Source organism: Epinephelus fuscoguttatus, linkage group LG4 (assembly GCF_011397635.1).
Source record: "Epinephelus fuscoguttatus linkage group LG4, E.fuscoguttatus.final_Chr_v1".
In the NCBI taxonomy this organism is placed as follows: domain Eukaryota; kingdom Metazoa; phylum Chordata; class Actinopteri; order Perciformes; family Serranidae; genus Epinephelus; species Epinephelus fuscoguttatus.
The window spans coordinates 29255477-29273225 of NC_064755.1; the positions used below are offsets into that span (position 1 = coordinate 29255477).

Consider the following 17749-nt stretch of genomic DNA (forward strand, 5'->3'; position numbering starts at 1 on the left):
ACTGACAAGTCCCAAGTCAAAGCAGGCAAGTCCACAAGTCAAGTCCCAATTCAAGAATGACAAGTCCCAAGTCAAAGCAGGCAAGTCCTGAGTCAAGTCCCAAATCAAGACCAAAAAAATCCAGAGTCAAAGCAGGTATGTCTGGCGTCAAGTCCCAATTCAAGACTGGCAAGCCCTGGGTCAAAGCAGGCAAGTCCAGAGTCATGTCCCAGTTCAGTACTGACAAGTCCCTAGTCAAAGCAAGCGAGTCCAGAGTCGAGTCTCATTTCAAGACGGACAAATCCCAAGTCAGGTCCCAAGTCCTAAACTTTAAGTTACAAGTCCAAAACAAGTCATAAAACACTCGTCACCAAATGTAACACCATTTTAACAGAGTAACAATATGTTAAATTTACAAAAAATCATGAATGCTTTCTAAAATTTATATTTGTTAAAACAAGATTGCGAAAAAGTTACCGTTCTTGATAACTGGTCAATCATTTAAATAATTTTAAGGAAAGTCTAAAACTAGCTGAAATTAACTTAGAAATTATCATAAATTAATATTTTTGCTGGTTTTCTTTGTGCGATGATAGTAAGTCACATCTTTGGGTTTGGACTGACTAGATAGTTAAAGAAAGCAAGTGTTAAACCATGGTTTGGTGAAGCTGTGACTGTGATTGGCATTTTACAGTCTTCCTGACTTCTTCAAATTAATCTTTAACTACTTGAACATCTAGGCTATTCTTCAAAAAAAAAAAGCCCAAACAGCATCAATGGCAATCATGGCCTATTGTCTTATTTCTATTACGCATTATTAAGGAGTCTGATGAATTTACAGATCCAGTTTCAGTTATTTGGGGTTCGGGACTGGCGATACCATGAAGGATTTGTATGAATTCTGTCTGTGAATATCACCTTGGGGAAAAAAAGCCCCCAACCTCAGATACACACGCCTGTCTGCCTTAGGACAACATGTAAGTTTAATTGCACTGTTTACTTCTACAAAGCAGTTCATTGGGAATTTGTCAGCACAAGAAATAACATATAGAGGTCAAGTTACACTTTAAACCAACACAACTGCTTTTTGTTTTATATTTTAGTGAGGAAGCCTTAAATTCAAAAACTATTTTGGGCATAATATTGTACTCATTTAGTGTTGTCAGTAGCTATACTCTGATACGCCACGTGGTGGTGCTGTAGCACAGGCTGCTGAAAACTAAGACAAATAAAACTACACAGCAAAAAGACAACAACCCTGTATAAAACAAAGAAAGCATTACAATAGAAAATTATCTACTGCAGAATTTAATAGCTAACATACCTTGACTGGCTCATACCTTAACTCCACAGCAGTAAACCGGGACTGAAGCATGGGTATGCAACACAACTTTATTGAAACTCTTGAAGCAACATCAATTTACAAACAAGGAAACGGGAGCTCATTGAACATAAAACGCTTTTTTTTTTTTTAGAACCAAAATGACAGAAGAACTGAGAAGGGGAATAAACTCCCGAGGGTTGGACCAGCAGTGGCAGGTGCATTTTTTTTATACAAAAAATAACTTATGAAATCTTTCAAGTTTACAGGAATATTGTAACACATGGCTTGTGTAAATCGATGATTGGATTTACAGCTCAGCTTTGTGTTCCAGACTTTAAATGATCTAATATTTCCAAATATCAAAGCAGGCATTACTTTGATTTAAGAGACAGGAAAAATACCACTGATGAAGAACAAAAAAAAGAGAGAGAACATGAGTGAGCTGGGGCAAATGCATTCTTGAATTTTGAATTTTCAGTGTGGTGCAAGTTAGTCAGTCACAGTCATTATGAAAGGCCTTTTCAGGATCGTATTGCCTGAGTGCTGCCTCTTGACACTCCTCTGGGTCCCTGACCAGCTCCGCGCTTGTAGTTGGGTTGGTAACCATCCTTGAGCACACACAGGGATGAAAAACAAAGGCAGACATTTTAGAAACTTCTCCAACAGACAGAGAAGATGACATAAACAAAGTCAGTGTGAGAGCTGAATGCTTCTGTCATACCCTCTGATAATTCCCATTTGAGTAATCCCGAGGTGTGCTGAACTGAGTCTGTCCATAACCAGAGTTTGGAGTGTTGGCGAAAGGAGGACGATAACCATCATAGCCACCTGAAAATAGGAAGAATATAAACTTAAAATGCTTCTCTTTAGATCAGCAATAAAATAAGCACAGACCCTTCAGCTCCTTTCAGACATATGTGATTTTACACATCAACAACCGCCTTGTCATTTTTCTGTAAATCACAAAGGCAATCTTAAAAGTCAAGCTGTGACATCACAAAAACTCATTAAGCTAATCTGAATTGAATCAGAATGCCTTAAAATTGAATTTGAGGCAATAATAACATGAGATTAACTAGAAAAGCACTTGGAGAGCGCAGACCTCTGCCAAGCTGCTTGGATTTCCCACCATTTTATGATTTTATCCACTTCGCTTCAACAGATCACCACCAAAATTGTATCATCTGTTCCCTGTCCCATTATCAACCTTTCCTGAAAATCTCATCAAAATCCATTCGGAACTTTGAATGCAAGACAAACAGACCACCGCCGGCGAAAACATAATCTCCTTGGCGGAGGTATATACGCACAGATGATTTTAATGGACTTCTTGTTCCACGTTCTTATGAGCACTTATTTATCATATTTAATGCAAGACAATACATATTTTTTTACTTATTGAAAAGTTGTAAAGATTCCTCTCGTGTGTGTGATTAGTCTATACATTTTTCTTTTTGTCCTCGTGCCTGAAAAGAGTTGGAGGAAACAAAACAAAACTGGCATAACAACAATAAGAATCAGACTGTTTTCATCTTTCATTGATGGCAACTGAAATTATGAAGATACAGCAAAACTCTTTAAATACAGTATGTGAGCAAATAAATTAAAAGTCAATCAGTGCTTGTGGACTGTCAAAACATGACACAATGGTCAGCAGAGTTCTGAAATGAACAATGAAAGTGAGCATAAGCTCCGTTTCCACCGAGCAGTATGGTACAGTTCAGTTCGGTATGCTTTTTTCCCCCCGTTTCCGCTGTGAAAAGTTGTGGATGGTACCGTTCTATAGTTCTATACCTCTACCACTTTTGGTCACCCCTCTGTTGGGGTACCTAGCATACAGATCTGGTACTAAAAGGTGGAGCTGTGAACACTGCAGTCTGTTGATTGGTCAATAGAGGATGGTCACTCTGCTCAGTGCTGAGTCATACTGTGGAGAGTTTAATTAGTAGATTGTTATTGAAAGGACGTTTTACTGCTTCTATCAGCAGCTGGAGCTGGAGAAAAATTAACTTAATTTACTGGGCCGACTGCTGGCGACTTTTAAAGTGGAACATTAACCTGTATTGTTACTCAATGCATGAGATGATGATGTTAATCAATCAACACACCTTAAATGTCACTGACTACTTTCCGAAGTTTTGATATGACATACACTTTTAGTAATGAGTGGATCTTCAAGCGTTTATATATATTCATTTGTACTGCATTATGTGAAATGCATATATTCTAATCCTCACTCTGAGAAAAAAAAGCATCAGGCAGAGCGTCTTCCTGCATCACTAAGCCCCTGAGCTTGCCTCAGAAGGACTAAATGCACAAACCTGCTATTTTTAAATATCCCATGGAGAGAGACTCACTGCAGCCTGTTTTATTTTGCTCTGAAAATATCAGCTTGCAGCCTCGTTCTGTGGACGACAAACGAGGTGCAGACTTCCCTCTGTGTCACCAGTAATGAGGAAATACAGTGAGTGCTGGACGGAGCAGTGAGTGACAACAACCCTGCCCATATTTAAGGGTTCTGTTTGCAGTGGAAACGCTAGGGTCTAGGTACCGTGTGTGAAGGGTTACTTTTGGCTCCAAAGGTACCATACTGAAAGTGTTTGGTGGAAATGGGGCTTTAGTGTCCTGCTCTTCAGCTCTGTCCAGAGACAACACTGTTCCACCCAGGTTGAAAAAACGTAAACATATACAATATATTTATTCAATGCCCTTCTACTGGGTATTAACCTTGCATTCATGCATGTATTGTCGATTAAACGATGCAGACAGCTGCATAGATTAAAATCAGAGCGGATCTGTGGCATGAGACGCGCAAGACAAACAATTCTGACACGCTTGCAGTCTAGACACAAGGTCGCACTCGAGATGGTCAATAATTGAGGCTTCAAAATGAGCCTGTAGCACAGAAAACACCATTCCTTGATATCACATACTTTCCACCTCAGTGACACCACTTGTTTCTGTGAAGGGCATATTATGTCTAAATTACGTCATAATGTAACTGACACCCTCATCATCACTTTAACAGTTAGATGAAGCCATCAATGTCATATACTCCATGTCAGAAAAGGGGCTTTTTAAGGATTCATTTGTGGCTGTAGGTTGTGAGCTCACCTCTGAATCCATTCGATGAGCCTCTGTAGCCATTGATCATGCCCCTGGCATTGCGAGGTCCACCACGAGACATGCCTCTGCTATTGTAGAAGGACTGACCCTGCCTGACGAAGCCTGGGCCCTGCTGGGAAGGCTGTTGATGGCCTCCTGACTGTTCTTGGGAATGGAAGGCACCAACTACTAAAAAACACAGAGTGGGTTGCCCCAAACAGATGCACGTCAATCTCCAATCTGAGTTGAGCACACAGTATTAATGTAAAAGGAGTTTAACTGGGAAGTTATCACAGGAAGACAAATCAATTCAGTAAGTCAATACTGAGAAAAACAAAACTTAAAATCTGCCCACCAGACTGCAGCTGTTCTGACTGCATCTCCGTCTGCTCCACAGGATGCTGCGGCTGGCTGCTGAAGGCTTGGTTGTAGCTGTTCTGGTATTGGCTGGCCTGGTTCAAAGCCTCTGTCTCATTAGCTGGCGGGACTGGGGCATTGAGGTTGAACACCTGAGGGGAGAACAAGGGCCACATTGTGGTGAAGCCAAAACCAGAGGAAAGGTCACAGGCTCATTAGGACTAAAGTCCATTACTCATTATTTCCTGGATATAGCTGCTTCACTACAAACACATACAACTGCAGTATGATGAGAGAGGGCACTTGAGGACTCTGCAAGCAATTCCTAATGGAAGTCATTAATGATTTTCTATTTTGATTTCACTGGCAGTGACGCACAAAGTTCTGCAAAGACCTCTTTTATCTCCGTGACAGTCCAGATGTTCCGGTCTTTGAATGAACTCAAACATTAAATGCTTTTAAGACAGGTGTTATTTGATAACATGGGCATTTCTTCATCCCAGAAGCCTTACTGTCTGCATTGACTGGAATGGTGCTGCGTTGACATTGATGCCACTGCTGTGAGGAGCTTTGGAAACAGGCTGGAAAACTTGTGTTTGAGAGGCAGGTGGGAGAGCTGTAGAGGGTGGAGGCTGCTCCGACGACAAGGACATGGAGGTCTGGGAAAGAGTGGAAACAAGTTCAGCAGGTTGAAACAATTCTCAGTGTCATGTATGATTGAAGTTTCACAATTTGATTTCCAAATTCTTTACATTTTCTTTGCAGGAGCAAAAGTTGAGATGAGGATATGATGCACGCTGATAACGATAGCCATGTCCTTTGTATTGTCCCAGGCTATTTAAATCATTCATTAACCTACAGTTTATTGCTTACACAAGTGTGCACTTTACAGGCTGATCTGGGTAGGTTTCAAACACTATACAACTAAATCTGACGACATTTAATAAACTAAATAAAGGACTAGGGATTGGTCTCTGTATGTATGCTTAAGCAGTACCTTGTTTTGGGATTCTAAACATATTTTGGCACACACAATTTAAAAAATATTAAGCTGTCAAAGCAAGTGTCTGAATTAGATCATGTAAAATCTGATAAGATACGCAGCAATATGAGGTCTACCTTTTTCCTAACAAAGGGACTCTTTCACAGAGCACCGTGGTTTACCTGGATGGGGTCGATGGTTTCTGTTGAGGGTCGAGGGTCTGGCGTGTGTGAGGTCTGATACATGGGGGGTGGAGTTGGGGAGACGATAGGAACCTGAAAACAAAGGAAGTAAAAGTCAAACATTTAACATGTCTTCAGCAGGCTACATCACTCAATCAATTTTATTTATAAAGCCCAATATCACAAATCACAATTTGCCTCACAGGGCTTTACAGCATGCGAGATCCCTCTGTCCTTTGGATCCTCACAGCGGATAAGGAAAAACTCCCCCCCAAAAAACCCCTTTAACGGGGGGGAAAAAACAGTAGAAACCTCATAAACAGTGTTGTCTGTCAATTATGTCGAGTTTGATTACTCACTTGTGTGGGCTCAGGTTGGACAGGAACAGTGTTGGGTTGCGATAGCCGGGACTCTGGATGAACTAAAAAGATTTGAGTTTAAGTACAAGTGCCATTTTTACACAGCAGAAGACATTAGAACTGAGTTTCTCTTTGACAAACGTACCTGGAGGACACACCATCTGTGGTAAGTCCATGTTCTGAGCGGGCTTCATCGGCTGCGCTGAGACGATGGCAGGGTCAATGGGCTGTCCGTCAAACTCCAGCATGGAGTCCTGAGAGCAGAGAAGTGATGAGCACTGTGCTCAATATCTACAGTCAACAGACATTCCTAGCACAAAGTTCCCACCTGCATGAAGTTGTACGTTCCCTGCATCTGTGCCATTAAGTCCTGCACCACCTGCTTCCTGACCAGGGGGTCAGTTGGGGGCACAGGAGACGCTAAGTTCATGGGGTGGGTCTCCAGGGCAACAGGTGAAGCCGCAGGCTGCATGGGTTGCTGCTGCTGCTGCTGCTGCATGGCACTGACTGCCTGAAAGTGGAAGACAAACAGAACAGGTGAATACAGGAGGAGGAATAACAGAGCTGGTACAGTGATAATAACATGATAGCTGTGGGGTTATATTCATAACACAGTTCATAAATAGAAACATCACAGCTCATAATTAAACCTGTAATGTGAGCATTCTTGTGGAGAAATGTCACACAAAAACCTGGACCAGTCGGAGCAAATTACACACTGCAGACTTATCCTGAGGGATCACACCCTCACATGGTGGTGCTCAGACATCTGGCTGACAACCCTTATTGAAGCAAAAGCCTGTACATACACTGCAGCATCTATAAAATGATTCACCACTCTGTGCACCTTTGAATCATAGTAGGAGGACTAATCTTCTTTGACAATGTGCCACAGAAAAGCATTTCATGTTGAAACTGATTATAGTTGGGTAACAAAAAAAGAAGTTACAGAGTTAAGGTACACTGACAGAGAAAAATTAACATTGGCAAATATTCATTGAGTTTACAGTTCTGAAAGGAAGCTTCTTCACCTACTCTAGGAATACCCCATGATTCAGAACTACTAGATGAAAGAAAGAAAAAAAAAAAAATTACACGGGCTAACTTTGAGATCTGCCCGTGGCTGTATGTTCTCAGTGACCCACAAATGACATCTCACTGTGGAACCAGGGGCTTTATTCAGACCAGTGTAATGGTGGGAAAGCAAATTATAATGAGAAAATGGAGGAAACCAGGTGAGCCCTCTTTTAAGGAATGGTTCACAGAGCTGGCAAAATGTGCATCATATGAACAAATCTCTTTCAGTTCTAAGGACAAGACGGAAAAATATGTGACAGAGTGGAAAAGCTACTTGGAGTACACTGCGGGTGTAGACATATCTTGAAGTGAATTATGCATGTATTTTTATGTCATTATTTTATTTTGTTATTGTATTGTTTGTCCCTTGTGTAAGTACATATATTTGATTCATTAACATTCGGTGACACTGTTAATGTCAGAAAAAAAGCAAACATTTTAAATAAAATATTAATGATAAAAAATCATTGGCAAATATTCGCCTCCCATTCACTTCCTTTAAATGCAACCAGAGGGCAAAGCAGGTTAAGCAAATTTACATCTTCGCCTTGTGCGGAACTCAACTTTGGTGAACTTCAACTGATAGCAAGGTATGTGTGGAGGAGACACTGATTGTTGCTGTGTCTAACCAGCTGATATTGTATGATATTGGCCATGAAAAATACAAACTACCCCACATGAGAGCTGCTGCCTGGCTGGTTTAGAGTCGGGAGACAGGTATGGCACTTGTGACATCATAATTCACAGTATTTATTAGCAAACTAGTTAACATTAGCTTGCAGGCTAGCTTTACGTGTTCGCCACATCAGACACTGCCCACATTCAGCACAAATATCGATCCAGCAGGTGACAGTCACTCACCTGCATTCACTCATGTGCGACTGTACCTTCACTGTCTCCAGCATGAGCATGCTCACAGAAGCTTAAATGACTGATGAAAGGACATCCATTTAAATCTTGGCCAGGAATTGTGTCAGGTTGCCAACAAACGTTCCTGACGACATCTAGTTATCTGTGTAGTGTATGCCTTCCAGGGACAACATGGCCTTTCTGACTATGTGGCTGAAGCCATCCATCATTTGCAGGATTCTGCTGAACTGAATGTCAGTAACATTCCAGTACTGACAAAAAATCTGACAAATATACTCTCTCAAAAAAAATCTAAGTCTGATATGATGTAGTGACACATCTAATCTGAACATCATATAACCGATTTGAACATGACACGGAAGAAAATGCAGATGTAACGTGATACCAGCAGTAGGCACTCAGCAACACATTGCTTATGTGAGCACAGGGGATCCAAAGAAGTATTTGTTTACAACTTGTTGCGAAACATTTTGCGATTTTTTTTTTTCTGCAATAACAGTGACAAAAATATATATTTTACGGGCTGAGGAGCGATCAGCACACAGTCAAGTTCCAATAAAATATCCTCTACTCGTTTGCAAATTCTGCCCTCCAATGCCTACAAGTATACAAGTCATGCAAAGGCTTTGACATCCCTTGAACGTATTCATAGTTTTCTATGCCATAAAATGATCTGAATTAATCATGTTTAAAATGCCTCAGCCAGCTGAAACAAGAATAATCGAAAAGGACCTTCTCGCTTCAAATTGAGGTTATTTCGGGCCAGACTGCTTACGGCAGCCACAAAAGCTAGACTCAGACGGCAATTAATCAAACACAAAAGAGGAAAAAGTAAACCTTAACATCCCTACAGCATACCTCTGTTTCAGTGGTCCACTCATCACCCTGCTCCTTCTCACTACCGCTGTATGTGCCGTCTGGAATGAACTGTCTGTTTACAAACTGCAAGAGAAAACAGCAAACATCAGCACAATGCAATAATTATTATCAGCCTCAAGACTTCACTGTAAAAGAGGTAAATTAATCTTACCTCTGTTGTTTCTACCGCAATGGGCTCTGTGAACTCCTCAATTATTTCAGTTTCTGTAAAGAGACAAAACTATGTTAGAGAATGCAGTGATGATTTCTTTATGGCTTGATTAAATTAGCATTTTAAAACTAGCGAATTTAACGTAGCATGACTTCAGAGAGTGGTCAGCACCTGGATCGACAGTCTGCTCTTCTGCTTCTGACGATTCAGCTACTGCTGCTGCTGCCGCCGCCGCCGCTGCCACCGCTGCTGAGGCTGGCTCTTCCTCCTCCTCGTCCTCACACACTCCGTTTTGATGAGATGGAACCCGGTCAAAGTACCCACTCAACAGAATCTGGTCCAAAGTCTCTCTAAGTGCCTTGTCTATCAGAGGAACAACACAGGAAGCAATTCATTGTGAAGTCAAGTCATGAAAACAGACATCCAATTATCACATTTACAAAGTCACAACAATCACACCATTATTTTGTGAGCTTTGAATTATTAAAGGGATAGTTCAGATTTTTTTTAATGTGGGATTGTATGAGGTACTTATCTATAGACAGTGTATTACATACAGTAGATGTTAGTCGGCACACCTACAGTTTAGAGAAGCAGGCTGGAATCTGACATGGAAGCTAAGCAATTTACTGCTGTAGATTGGTTAGCAACAAAACATATTTTAGCCATCGAAAACAAGTCACATTAAAAAAAAAAAAAAAAAAAAAAAAAAAAAAAATTCAATACCAGATTAAGTGTATGCTATATTTTAAGTGTTTTCCCAGCTTTACCTTGCCGTCAAACAGTGATTTTTAACAGGAAAATGAAGTCTTTATATTGCTCTCTTAAAAGCCAGACTCCATTGAGTGATTTAACATTGCTGAACAAAGGAGCTGCTGGTTTATCTCTGCTTCCAAAAGTTATTTGTTTGCCTAATTGTGTGACTTTGGCTTGTAAAATGGTTCGTTCAGATTCACCAAAGTCACATCATAACACAAACTAATTAACTGATCCATGCAGCGATATATTCTGCTCCCATGTTCAGCAGGCTAAAATAGCTATTTTTGTCAGTGGGGTTTGGTGGCTTTGACAAGAGCACAGATGGGGAACTGAGGCTGTTAACGACTTCACCATCGGTACAGACTGTCTGATGGAAAGATTAAGTGGTGAAATCACTCCCAATATAGCATACACTTATAATAATATTGATTTTTTTTTTGAGGTGGCAAAAATATTTTTTATTGCTGACCCCCATCTTAGCTTAGCTTCTGCACTGTCTGGACCCCGGCGTGCTTCTCAGTAGAGGGGGAACACCAACAGGCATCCACTGTATGGAATACACTGACTATAGATTAAGTACCCCATTTAGCCCCACTTCAAAAAATCCAAACTATCCCTTTAACAAAAGATCAGGGTGGAGTGACGAACGGATTTCACAGTTCAGCTTGCAAGAGAGATTTGTTCTTTCACAAATGAAGATACTCTCTTTAAAAATTATTTAGTAACTTTCAGAGCAGCAACAGTCGAATAAATGATCAAAAGCAAAATAAAAATCAGCAACTGTTTTGACAACTGATGAATTATTTAAATGTATACTACGCAGGAGTTTCCTAAAATATCCATGTATAGACTCATACAAAAGTAATCCCTCTTATCATCGCTTATAACCCACTAGAAGTGGTTGGCGGTGTATTTATCTAACAACACACATCAAAGAGGAAGCTTAAAAAAAAAACAAAAAAAAAACAACAAAAAAACAAAAAGGGAACACACCACCAACAAAACACAAATAAAGGGAGACAAAACGCCAAGTGGACAATGCTCGTTCCAAAACCAGAGCAAATCTGGGCTTGGTTTTCACTTGTAATTTAGCTGGCGAGCACTGATGGAGAGGATGGGGATGAAGAGCGACCAAGAGTTGTCTTGTTTTCAGTTGGACAAGTAGGTGCTGGTGGCTAGCTTAGACAGCTTGCTAAAGCAGAGCTGCCATGCTACTAATTTAACTGACTTAGTAAAGTCAAAACTTTTACTCCATCTGACACAGCTGACTGAAGGCAGGTGAGAGGTGAATGAGGCCATAAGACTGTTTTAAGTTCACCTAGCCAGACTGCAGCAATCAAAGCCAAATAGCGTCCATTATTTGGTCCTAAACTCAACATGGTGGTCATGACACAACTCATTTAAATATCCAATTTAAAAGCCTCTGAAAACTTCAAGGCATTATATTTATTTATTTATTTATTCATACAATTTAATATTTAAAATGTGATGAGCAACAATCAAATCTTAAAGTTATACTGTGCAGGAGTGGGTGTATTTTTCTGCAGACTCTCTGCCTTCTGCCTGTATTGTCTTATTTTCTATGGTTGGGATGTTTATGGGGATGTACCGCAGCTGTCCTCAGGTGAGGTTGGGGCTCTTTTAAAAAGGTAGTGACCTCATGCCAGACTGTACCCAGCAGATATCCAAGAGACACAGCGTGAGAAAGACAAATATAGCGAGGTGAAACACCAAACGAGAGTGAATCTGGGGTCGGCTTCTACTTTTACTTTTACTGTTCACAAAACATCTTCAGGTATGATTTAACACAAAGTTTAGAAAACCTCAACACTCAACAGTCACAGGGTAAACTGAAAACTATGAACATTAATTCATGATTTAAAAAATACAAGGCCTGATAGGGGCTAACATGTTCTACATTGCTGACTAACAAGATAAGAAATATGCTACGATAACAATAGTTCCATGTAATTCCCTAGAAAACACTAGAAGAGCCTTTAAGCTAGCTCAGGCATTTCCACTTTTGGCTCTCCAGGCAAAGCAGGCTGGTGTTATTTCCTTTACTGCCTCAAGCCTCAGGCCAAGAAGTCTGCTGCTGCCTGAATAAATATCACCCTGAGTCACCAAGTGAGACCTCCTTACCGAGGTGAAAGGGTTGGCTGGTGTCACTACAGTGAACTGGGTCACCGGTATCCTAATGTGGCTCCAGAGATCTAACCAGTGGAACCACAGGCGACAGGGCCACTGGCACCCTGCCCTGCTGCTGAGTCAGGATAAGCCCACAGCGCTCAGCCCCCAAGCAGAATGCAGCAGTGCGAGTCCTGAGGCCAGATCGCTGAGAATGCAGTACGCCAATATCCCCAAGCCCCGATTATTCACATCACAGCACTGCACACATGCTGCATTGACAAAATACAACACACATGCTACACTAACTACTGGTTAATGAGAAGAGGGTTTTGTTTTGAGCGTTTCACAACTTTATCTACATTGGCTTGGGATTACTCAAGGGTATGGGATAAGCACTTATGGCTTCAACACAATAAAACGCTCGCTGATGACTGTTGTCACCAACCATCTGATAAAATGTCCTGCCAGCAATTTTCACCACCAGCTGGGCATCTAAATAAAGCCAGTTTGACTTAAATAATAATGAATCCCTTTGTGTCAACTTCAAATTACAGTTGGACTTAAACTAATAATTATTTTCAACACTGATTAATCTGCCAGTTATTTTTGATTTGAACTGATTAATCGTTTATCTTTAAAAGTCAGTAAATAGTGAAAAATGTTCATCACCAGATTCTAGAGCCAGAGTTAACATCTTCAGATCTTCCTAATTAATTTCCTGTCAACTGATGATCGATTCCTCAACTGTTTATGCTGTATAATGCAGTTTGCCCTGTGAATAGCCAATGCAACCCTTTACCAAAATATTAAGCTCTTCTGCTTGCAACCATTCATGGGCTCCAAGTTAAATTTCACTTACATGTCGTTCCAACCACAGCCTTTTCCTTCCCTTCCAGGAGGTCCCAGAGGTGCACCGATGCTTCTTCATACTGGTCAACCAACCTGCAAATGTAGAGATAAGTTGTGTGGGCCGACAAAACGACTGCATGTCAGCTTCATCCACGAATCAGTGCCTCAGACTTACCTGACATTTTGGTCACGGTCTGGCCCCACTAGCTTGTAGAACTCATCAAAAGCTGCGAGGTCTGCGTCTGTCAGCAGCGGCGAGCCACCGACTCCCTGCTTCAGGTCCTGCCGCACAGTGTCCTCACCCAGTCGGTCCAGGAGGAACTGCAGCTCCAGAACCGTCTTCAGCCGTTTCTGCTCCGCCTCCTCCCGCTGCAGCTGCTCCCGCCGCGCAGACTTCTTCACCACCTTCTGGATCTAATAATAATAATAATATAAAGAACATGAATCACATGAAGTCAAGTTAATGTGAGTCAGGGTGGACAGCACTCTGAGGGAACAATTTCACTAAAAAAATGTTCTTACATCTTGTCCCAGTGTGATAAAGGTCTTCTGCAACTCTCTGCCAAACTCTAAGTTATTCGTGATTTCCTGGAATTTGGAGAGGGCCTCCTAAATAGGTAAAGGAAAAAGAGACATTTCACACATTACTCGATTGTAAAATCTTTGTAAGAATTACAAGGTTGTTTGTGCTCATGTACAAAATAATGAATGCTTTAGTGCACCTACCAGCTGGTCCTGATTCAGACGCTCTCCTTTATCCTTCCTGACTTGATAATCATCCAGTTTACTCTGTAACAGAACATCCAAAACTTCAGCAATGGATCGCTTCTGAGTGGGACAACTGTCATGACTCATACTGTACACAACAGAAATGTAGCTACGCTATTGGGAAGGATCTGGAACAGATGGCTCTCAACAGTACTGACCTTTTTCTTCTCCATGTTGCGGACCTTCTTATCGAGGACGCACAGCACTTGCTTCATAACTTCGGACTGTCCACCAAGTGCAAAACTGCCCATTGACCCTGGAGCGGATCCCACATCTGGGCTGGCAGACTGCACTGTCCTATTTGCATTCATCGCTGAGGGCATCTAGAAGTTAAAGAGCGAAAGGTTAACTGCTGGTAATAACACAGAGATGAAGAAATTACATAAATTCATAGAGATATGATTAACTGGAGATGGACGCTATCACCATTGGACTGCATGAAGACTTTTGAGAACAGTGTCATGGGAGTAGGGCTGTGGCTAACATTTTTTTTCCATTGCTGATTATTCTGAAAATCATTGTCTCACTTCAATAAATCACATGGACAATAAATGGTCTGATAACAGAAATGCACTGATCAAATACTTCAGATCGGTTTTGATGCAGATACAATGTCTTTGTCAATCTCATTATCCATTAAATTGCATGAATTCATCCGCGACAAAACCATGACTCAGTTATGTGTACAAAAAAACAATTACATTGATTTTTATGCAGCTAAGTACAGAGATTTTAAATTTGGAAAGAGGAAAGCAGAGTCACTTGAGTTGGACTGATGCAACCTCTAGAAATAAGTGAACAAATATCCATCACAATTTCAAAAAAATCCCATAATCAACTTATTTAACGTGCCTGTTTGTTTTTTTAACTCTAACAAAAAGTACAAAACATAAAAGGTATCAGTTTACAAACAAAGTGACCTGAATAAACCACAAAGTGTCAAGATTTGAGAGGCTGGAACCTGTGAAATGTTTAGCGCCTGGCTTTAAAAATGATTTTAATTTCTGTGGCTGTAAATCAAAATTGCTTGTGCTGGATTTTCTGCCAGTTGACTAATCAATGAATCAACTGTATAAGTTGCACTTGAGATAACATCAGATGTATGATGCAATAAGCCTAGACAGATCTGTGGATAGATATCAAATGTCATAAAGAGATTACGTGTGTACTGACAGAAGTGATATATAGAAACATCCGAGGTAAAAGTGACTGAGGATCAGATAAAGCGCTGCAGCTTACGATTAGGCCTGTGTCCGTTACTGATTAATCTATACACTATTTTCTTGATGAATCATTTGGTCTACAAACATAACACAGTAGAAAGCCTATTACAATATCCTATAGCCTAAAATGGCTTCAACGTGTCTTCATCTCCATTGACCATAATGTAAGCCCAAGGACAGAAGCAAATCCTCACACTCGAGGAACTGAAAATATCTATTTTTATTTGAAATATGGCATTAATGATTAACTGGTTATCAAAATAGATGACGATAAATATTCTGCCGATCGGGTAAGCAATTAATTGACTAATCTTAGCAGCTCGAGTGGGGTTTAATAGCACTAACGTTAGCAAAACAGGACATGTAACGTTACTACAGATGGTCCATTATCGGTGTAATCTAACTGTTACGGATTAACGATATATAAACATTGAGTACATCTTATTAACACTTTAAATGTACCAGTCAGACTATATCCGTAGGCATCAAAACCATTTCATCGTAGCAACTGGCTAACTTTAGTCCGAACTGTGTTAACTGGACGGACGTTTTAGAGCCCCGCATTTTTCCTTATCATAATATTTTCAACATGACTTCGGCTACAAAGCTGTATCTTCGGCTGCCAGCTCTGTAGCCCGGTGTCCACCCAACAATGCGGTCACATCGCCGGTGTTATCGCTGAGGTTTGGTAAAATGGCCCTGGCCGCACAACCGTTAGCACAGACCAGTGACTTAGCTAGCATCTGCTACAGCGACGCGTGCTAACCAACAGCCGGCCGGGAGCCGCGTTACCTCGGTGGCACGGCTCCGGATTCACCCACCTTGATGGTATATATCCACAGGGGAGCTTGCTAGCCAAATGTACGAAATGGCCAAGTTGTTATTATTGTTGTGTTGCTTTATTTTCTGTTTCACTCTAGTGTGGGATCCGCCCCGCCGGCCTCACCGACAACTGAGACGGTTCGAAAGACGGAGAAACTCTTTATAAAGGCGAAGGTCCGTTTTTAGCTGTCGACGACATGCCTGAATAAATAAAACAAAAAAATAAAATCGAATTGAGCGTAGATTTTTTAATAGCAAGATTTTCGTACAGAATGTGAACATATACATTCAAACCTAGAATTATTTATTAATTTTCCTGCAATGAAACTTTACGTAGTTGCTATTTGTGATCAGGCAAAAACGTCAACACCCTCCTGGCAGAAAATCTGCACAATCATTAGCTTTGATTAGGCTATTCTGTCTGTTTGCCTTCACCATACACTGTACAGTATTTTTATTTCTGCAGCAGCTGTCCCATCCCGCTGAGTGTATGTTAGTTCACAGCTGCCTCACTTCATCATTAGTCATTACAGTACGTGAACTGTTCATCAGTTGCACATCAATTTGAAGTTCAAGTTAAACATGAAAATGGGCATTTAAAATATCTGAATATGACTGTCACTGAAAAGACCTTTAGAAGTTGAAGTTGAGTTAAAGTTACATCTTTTAATTAAAGTTTTATTTAATACTTTGCAAAAGATTAGGTTGCAGAATGTAAGACAAAAGCCTTATTCAAAATCCAGAAAGCAGACACACTACCACAACTAAAATATGGATATTTAAAAAGGAAAATTTTATCCATGAACCAATGACTGTAATAATGCTAATAACAATAACTTAATTTTAAACAGATCAAAAGGTTATTTTGGATTCCTGAATAGGCCCAAAACTAAAATAGACTGCACAAAGCCACGCAAATAGACTGAAAGTGAGAGTCAAAAAGATCTGGAATAAAATAATAATAAAAATTATTTTAAAAAATCACATTTAATTTAAATCTAAAAATTCCCAAACTGTAAATATGATTGATTTGCCTGACTGTGACTCTTGAAATGATTAGTTTTAGTTCATCAATAGGAGCATTACTGAGCACTCCTTGCCATGTACTGCCCACATAGGCTGGCCCTTCTCGATAAATGAATTAATGTATTCTGCATAAAAATGGATGTTAGTTTTACCGCAGAAAGATTATTATTGCAAAGTTGTTACTTTGAACTTTGAAGCAGGGAAAATAAGAACCCCACTTGAAACACCAGAGTAAAAGTGCACACATTTCTTTAGTCTGTTGGTCTGAATGATAAATGATTGAATATATAAATCATTTGTACTTTACACCGACAGAACCTGTAATAATTGCAATAAAAAGACAGGTATATGATGAGTTATAATGACAGGCTTGGCCTAGTTTTAAAGTCCTAAATTTATGACTATTTACAACTGTAAAGTTATCATGTAAATATAACCAGGGATATCTTTTGCATTGTATTTTCAGGAACTCAGAGGTTAGCTCCAAAAATATGTTATCCTGATTTTCAGTATTTCCTAATATGTTGTTTACATTTAGAACATATCAAACAAATATGAACCTGCCAGTTCTACAACCACAAATCCATCTGCATCTCATTCTTATCTCTCTTTTGTCTTGACTTTAAGTTGACAAACTCTGCCTCTCATTTTTCACACAAGGAGAAAAATTTTTTAAAGATACAACTCCAATATTTCCTATATTGAGAATTCATTAAATAATTATATCTTATAATGGGATGTGCAAGCACTTAAGTAAATGCAAAGTCTTGGATACACACAAGAACAAAACTGGATCCAGACATCATGTCAGTGCTGCCATCTTCACTGCCACTTTAAACCAGTAGGGGGCAGTAAAGCTCAGCAGTATGATCAACAACAAAACCGATTTGAGACAATGTTCTGCTTA

At 40.2% G+C, this 17749-nt stretch overlaps 1 protein-coding gene across 2 annotated transcripts; it reads right to left on the minus strand.

Moving 5' to 3' along the window:
- Window positions 1-1357: 1357 nt before the first annotated feature.
- caprin1b (cell cycle associated protein 1b) lies at window positions 1358-15973 on the minus strand. 2 transcript variants are annotated; one of them, XM_049574370.1, is made up of 18 exons: window positions 15816-15973; window positions 13930-14094; window positions 13730-13792; window positions 13526-13612; window positions 13179-13417; window positions 13014-13096; window positions 9437-9628; window positions 9266-9318; window positions 9094-9177; window positions 6617-6799; window positions 6434-6542; window positions 6289-6350; window positions 5930-6022; window positions 5278-5424; window positions 4764-4917; window positions 4418-4594; window positions 2025-2131; window positions 1358-1911 (listed from the first exon to the last, which is right to left on the minus strand). In XM_049574370.1, exons 2-18 carry the CDS (start codon window positions 14092-14094, stop codon window positions 1825-1827), a joined length of 2085 nt encoding a protein of 694 aa, XP_049430327.1. In that variant the 5' UTR covers window positions 15816-15973; the 3' UTR covers window positions 1358-1824. The 2 variants fall into 2 exon arrangements, with proteins under 2 accessions (XP_049430327.1, XP_049430326.1); XM_049574369.1 differs by having other exon boundaries at window positions 4418-4597.
- Window positions 15974-17749: the final 1776 nt, after the last annotated feature.

Coding starts and splice junctions, on each gene's coding strand:
- caprin1b (XM_049574369.1), bottom strand. CDS start 14,094: ATGCCCTCAGCGATGAATGCAAATAGGACAGTGCAGTCTGCCAGCCCA. Junction 13,613..13,729: donor GTCTGAATCAGGACCAGCTG/GTAGGTGCACTA, acceptor TTACCTATTTAG/GAGGCCCTCTCCAAATTCCA. Junction 1,912..2,024: donor CAAATGGGAATTATCAGAGG/GTATGACAGAAG, acceptor TGTGTGCTCAAG/GATGGTTACCAACCCAACTA.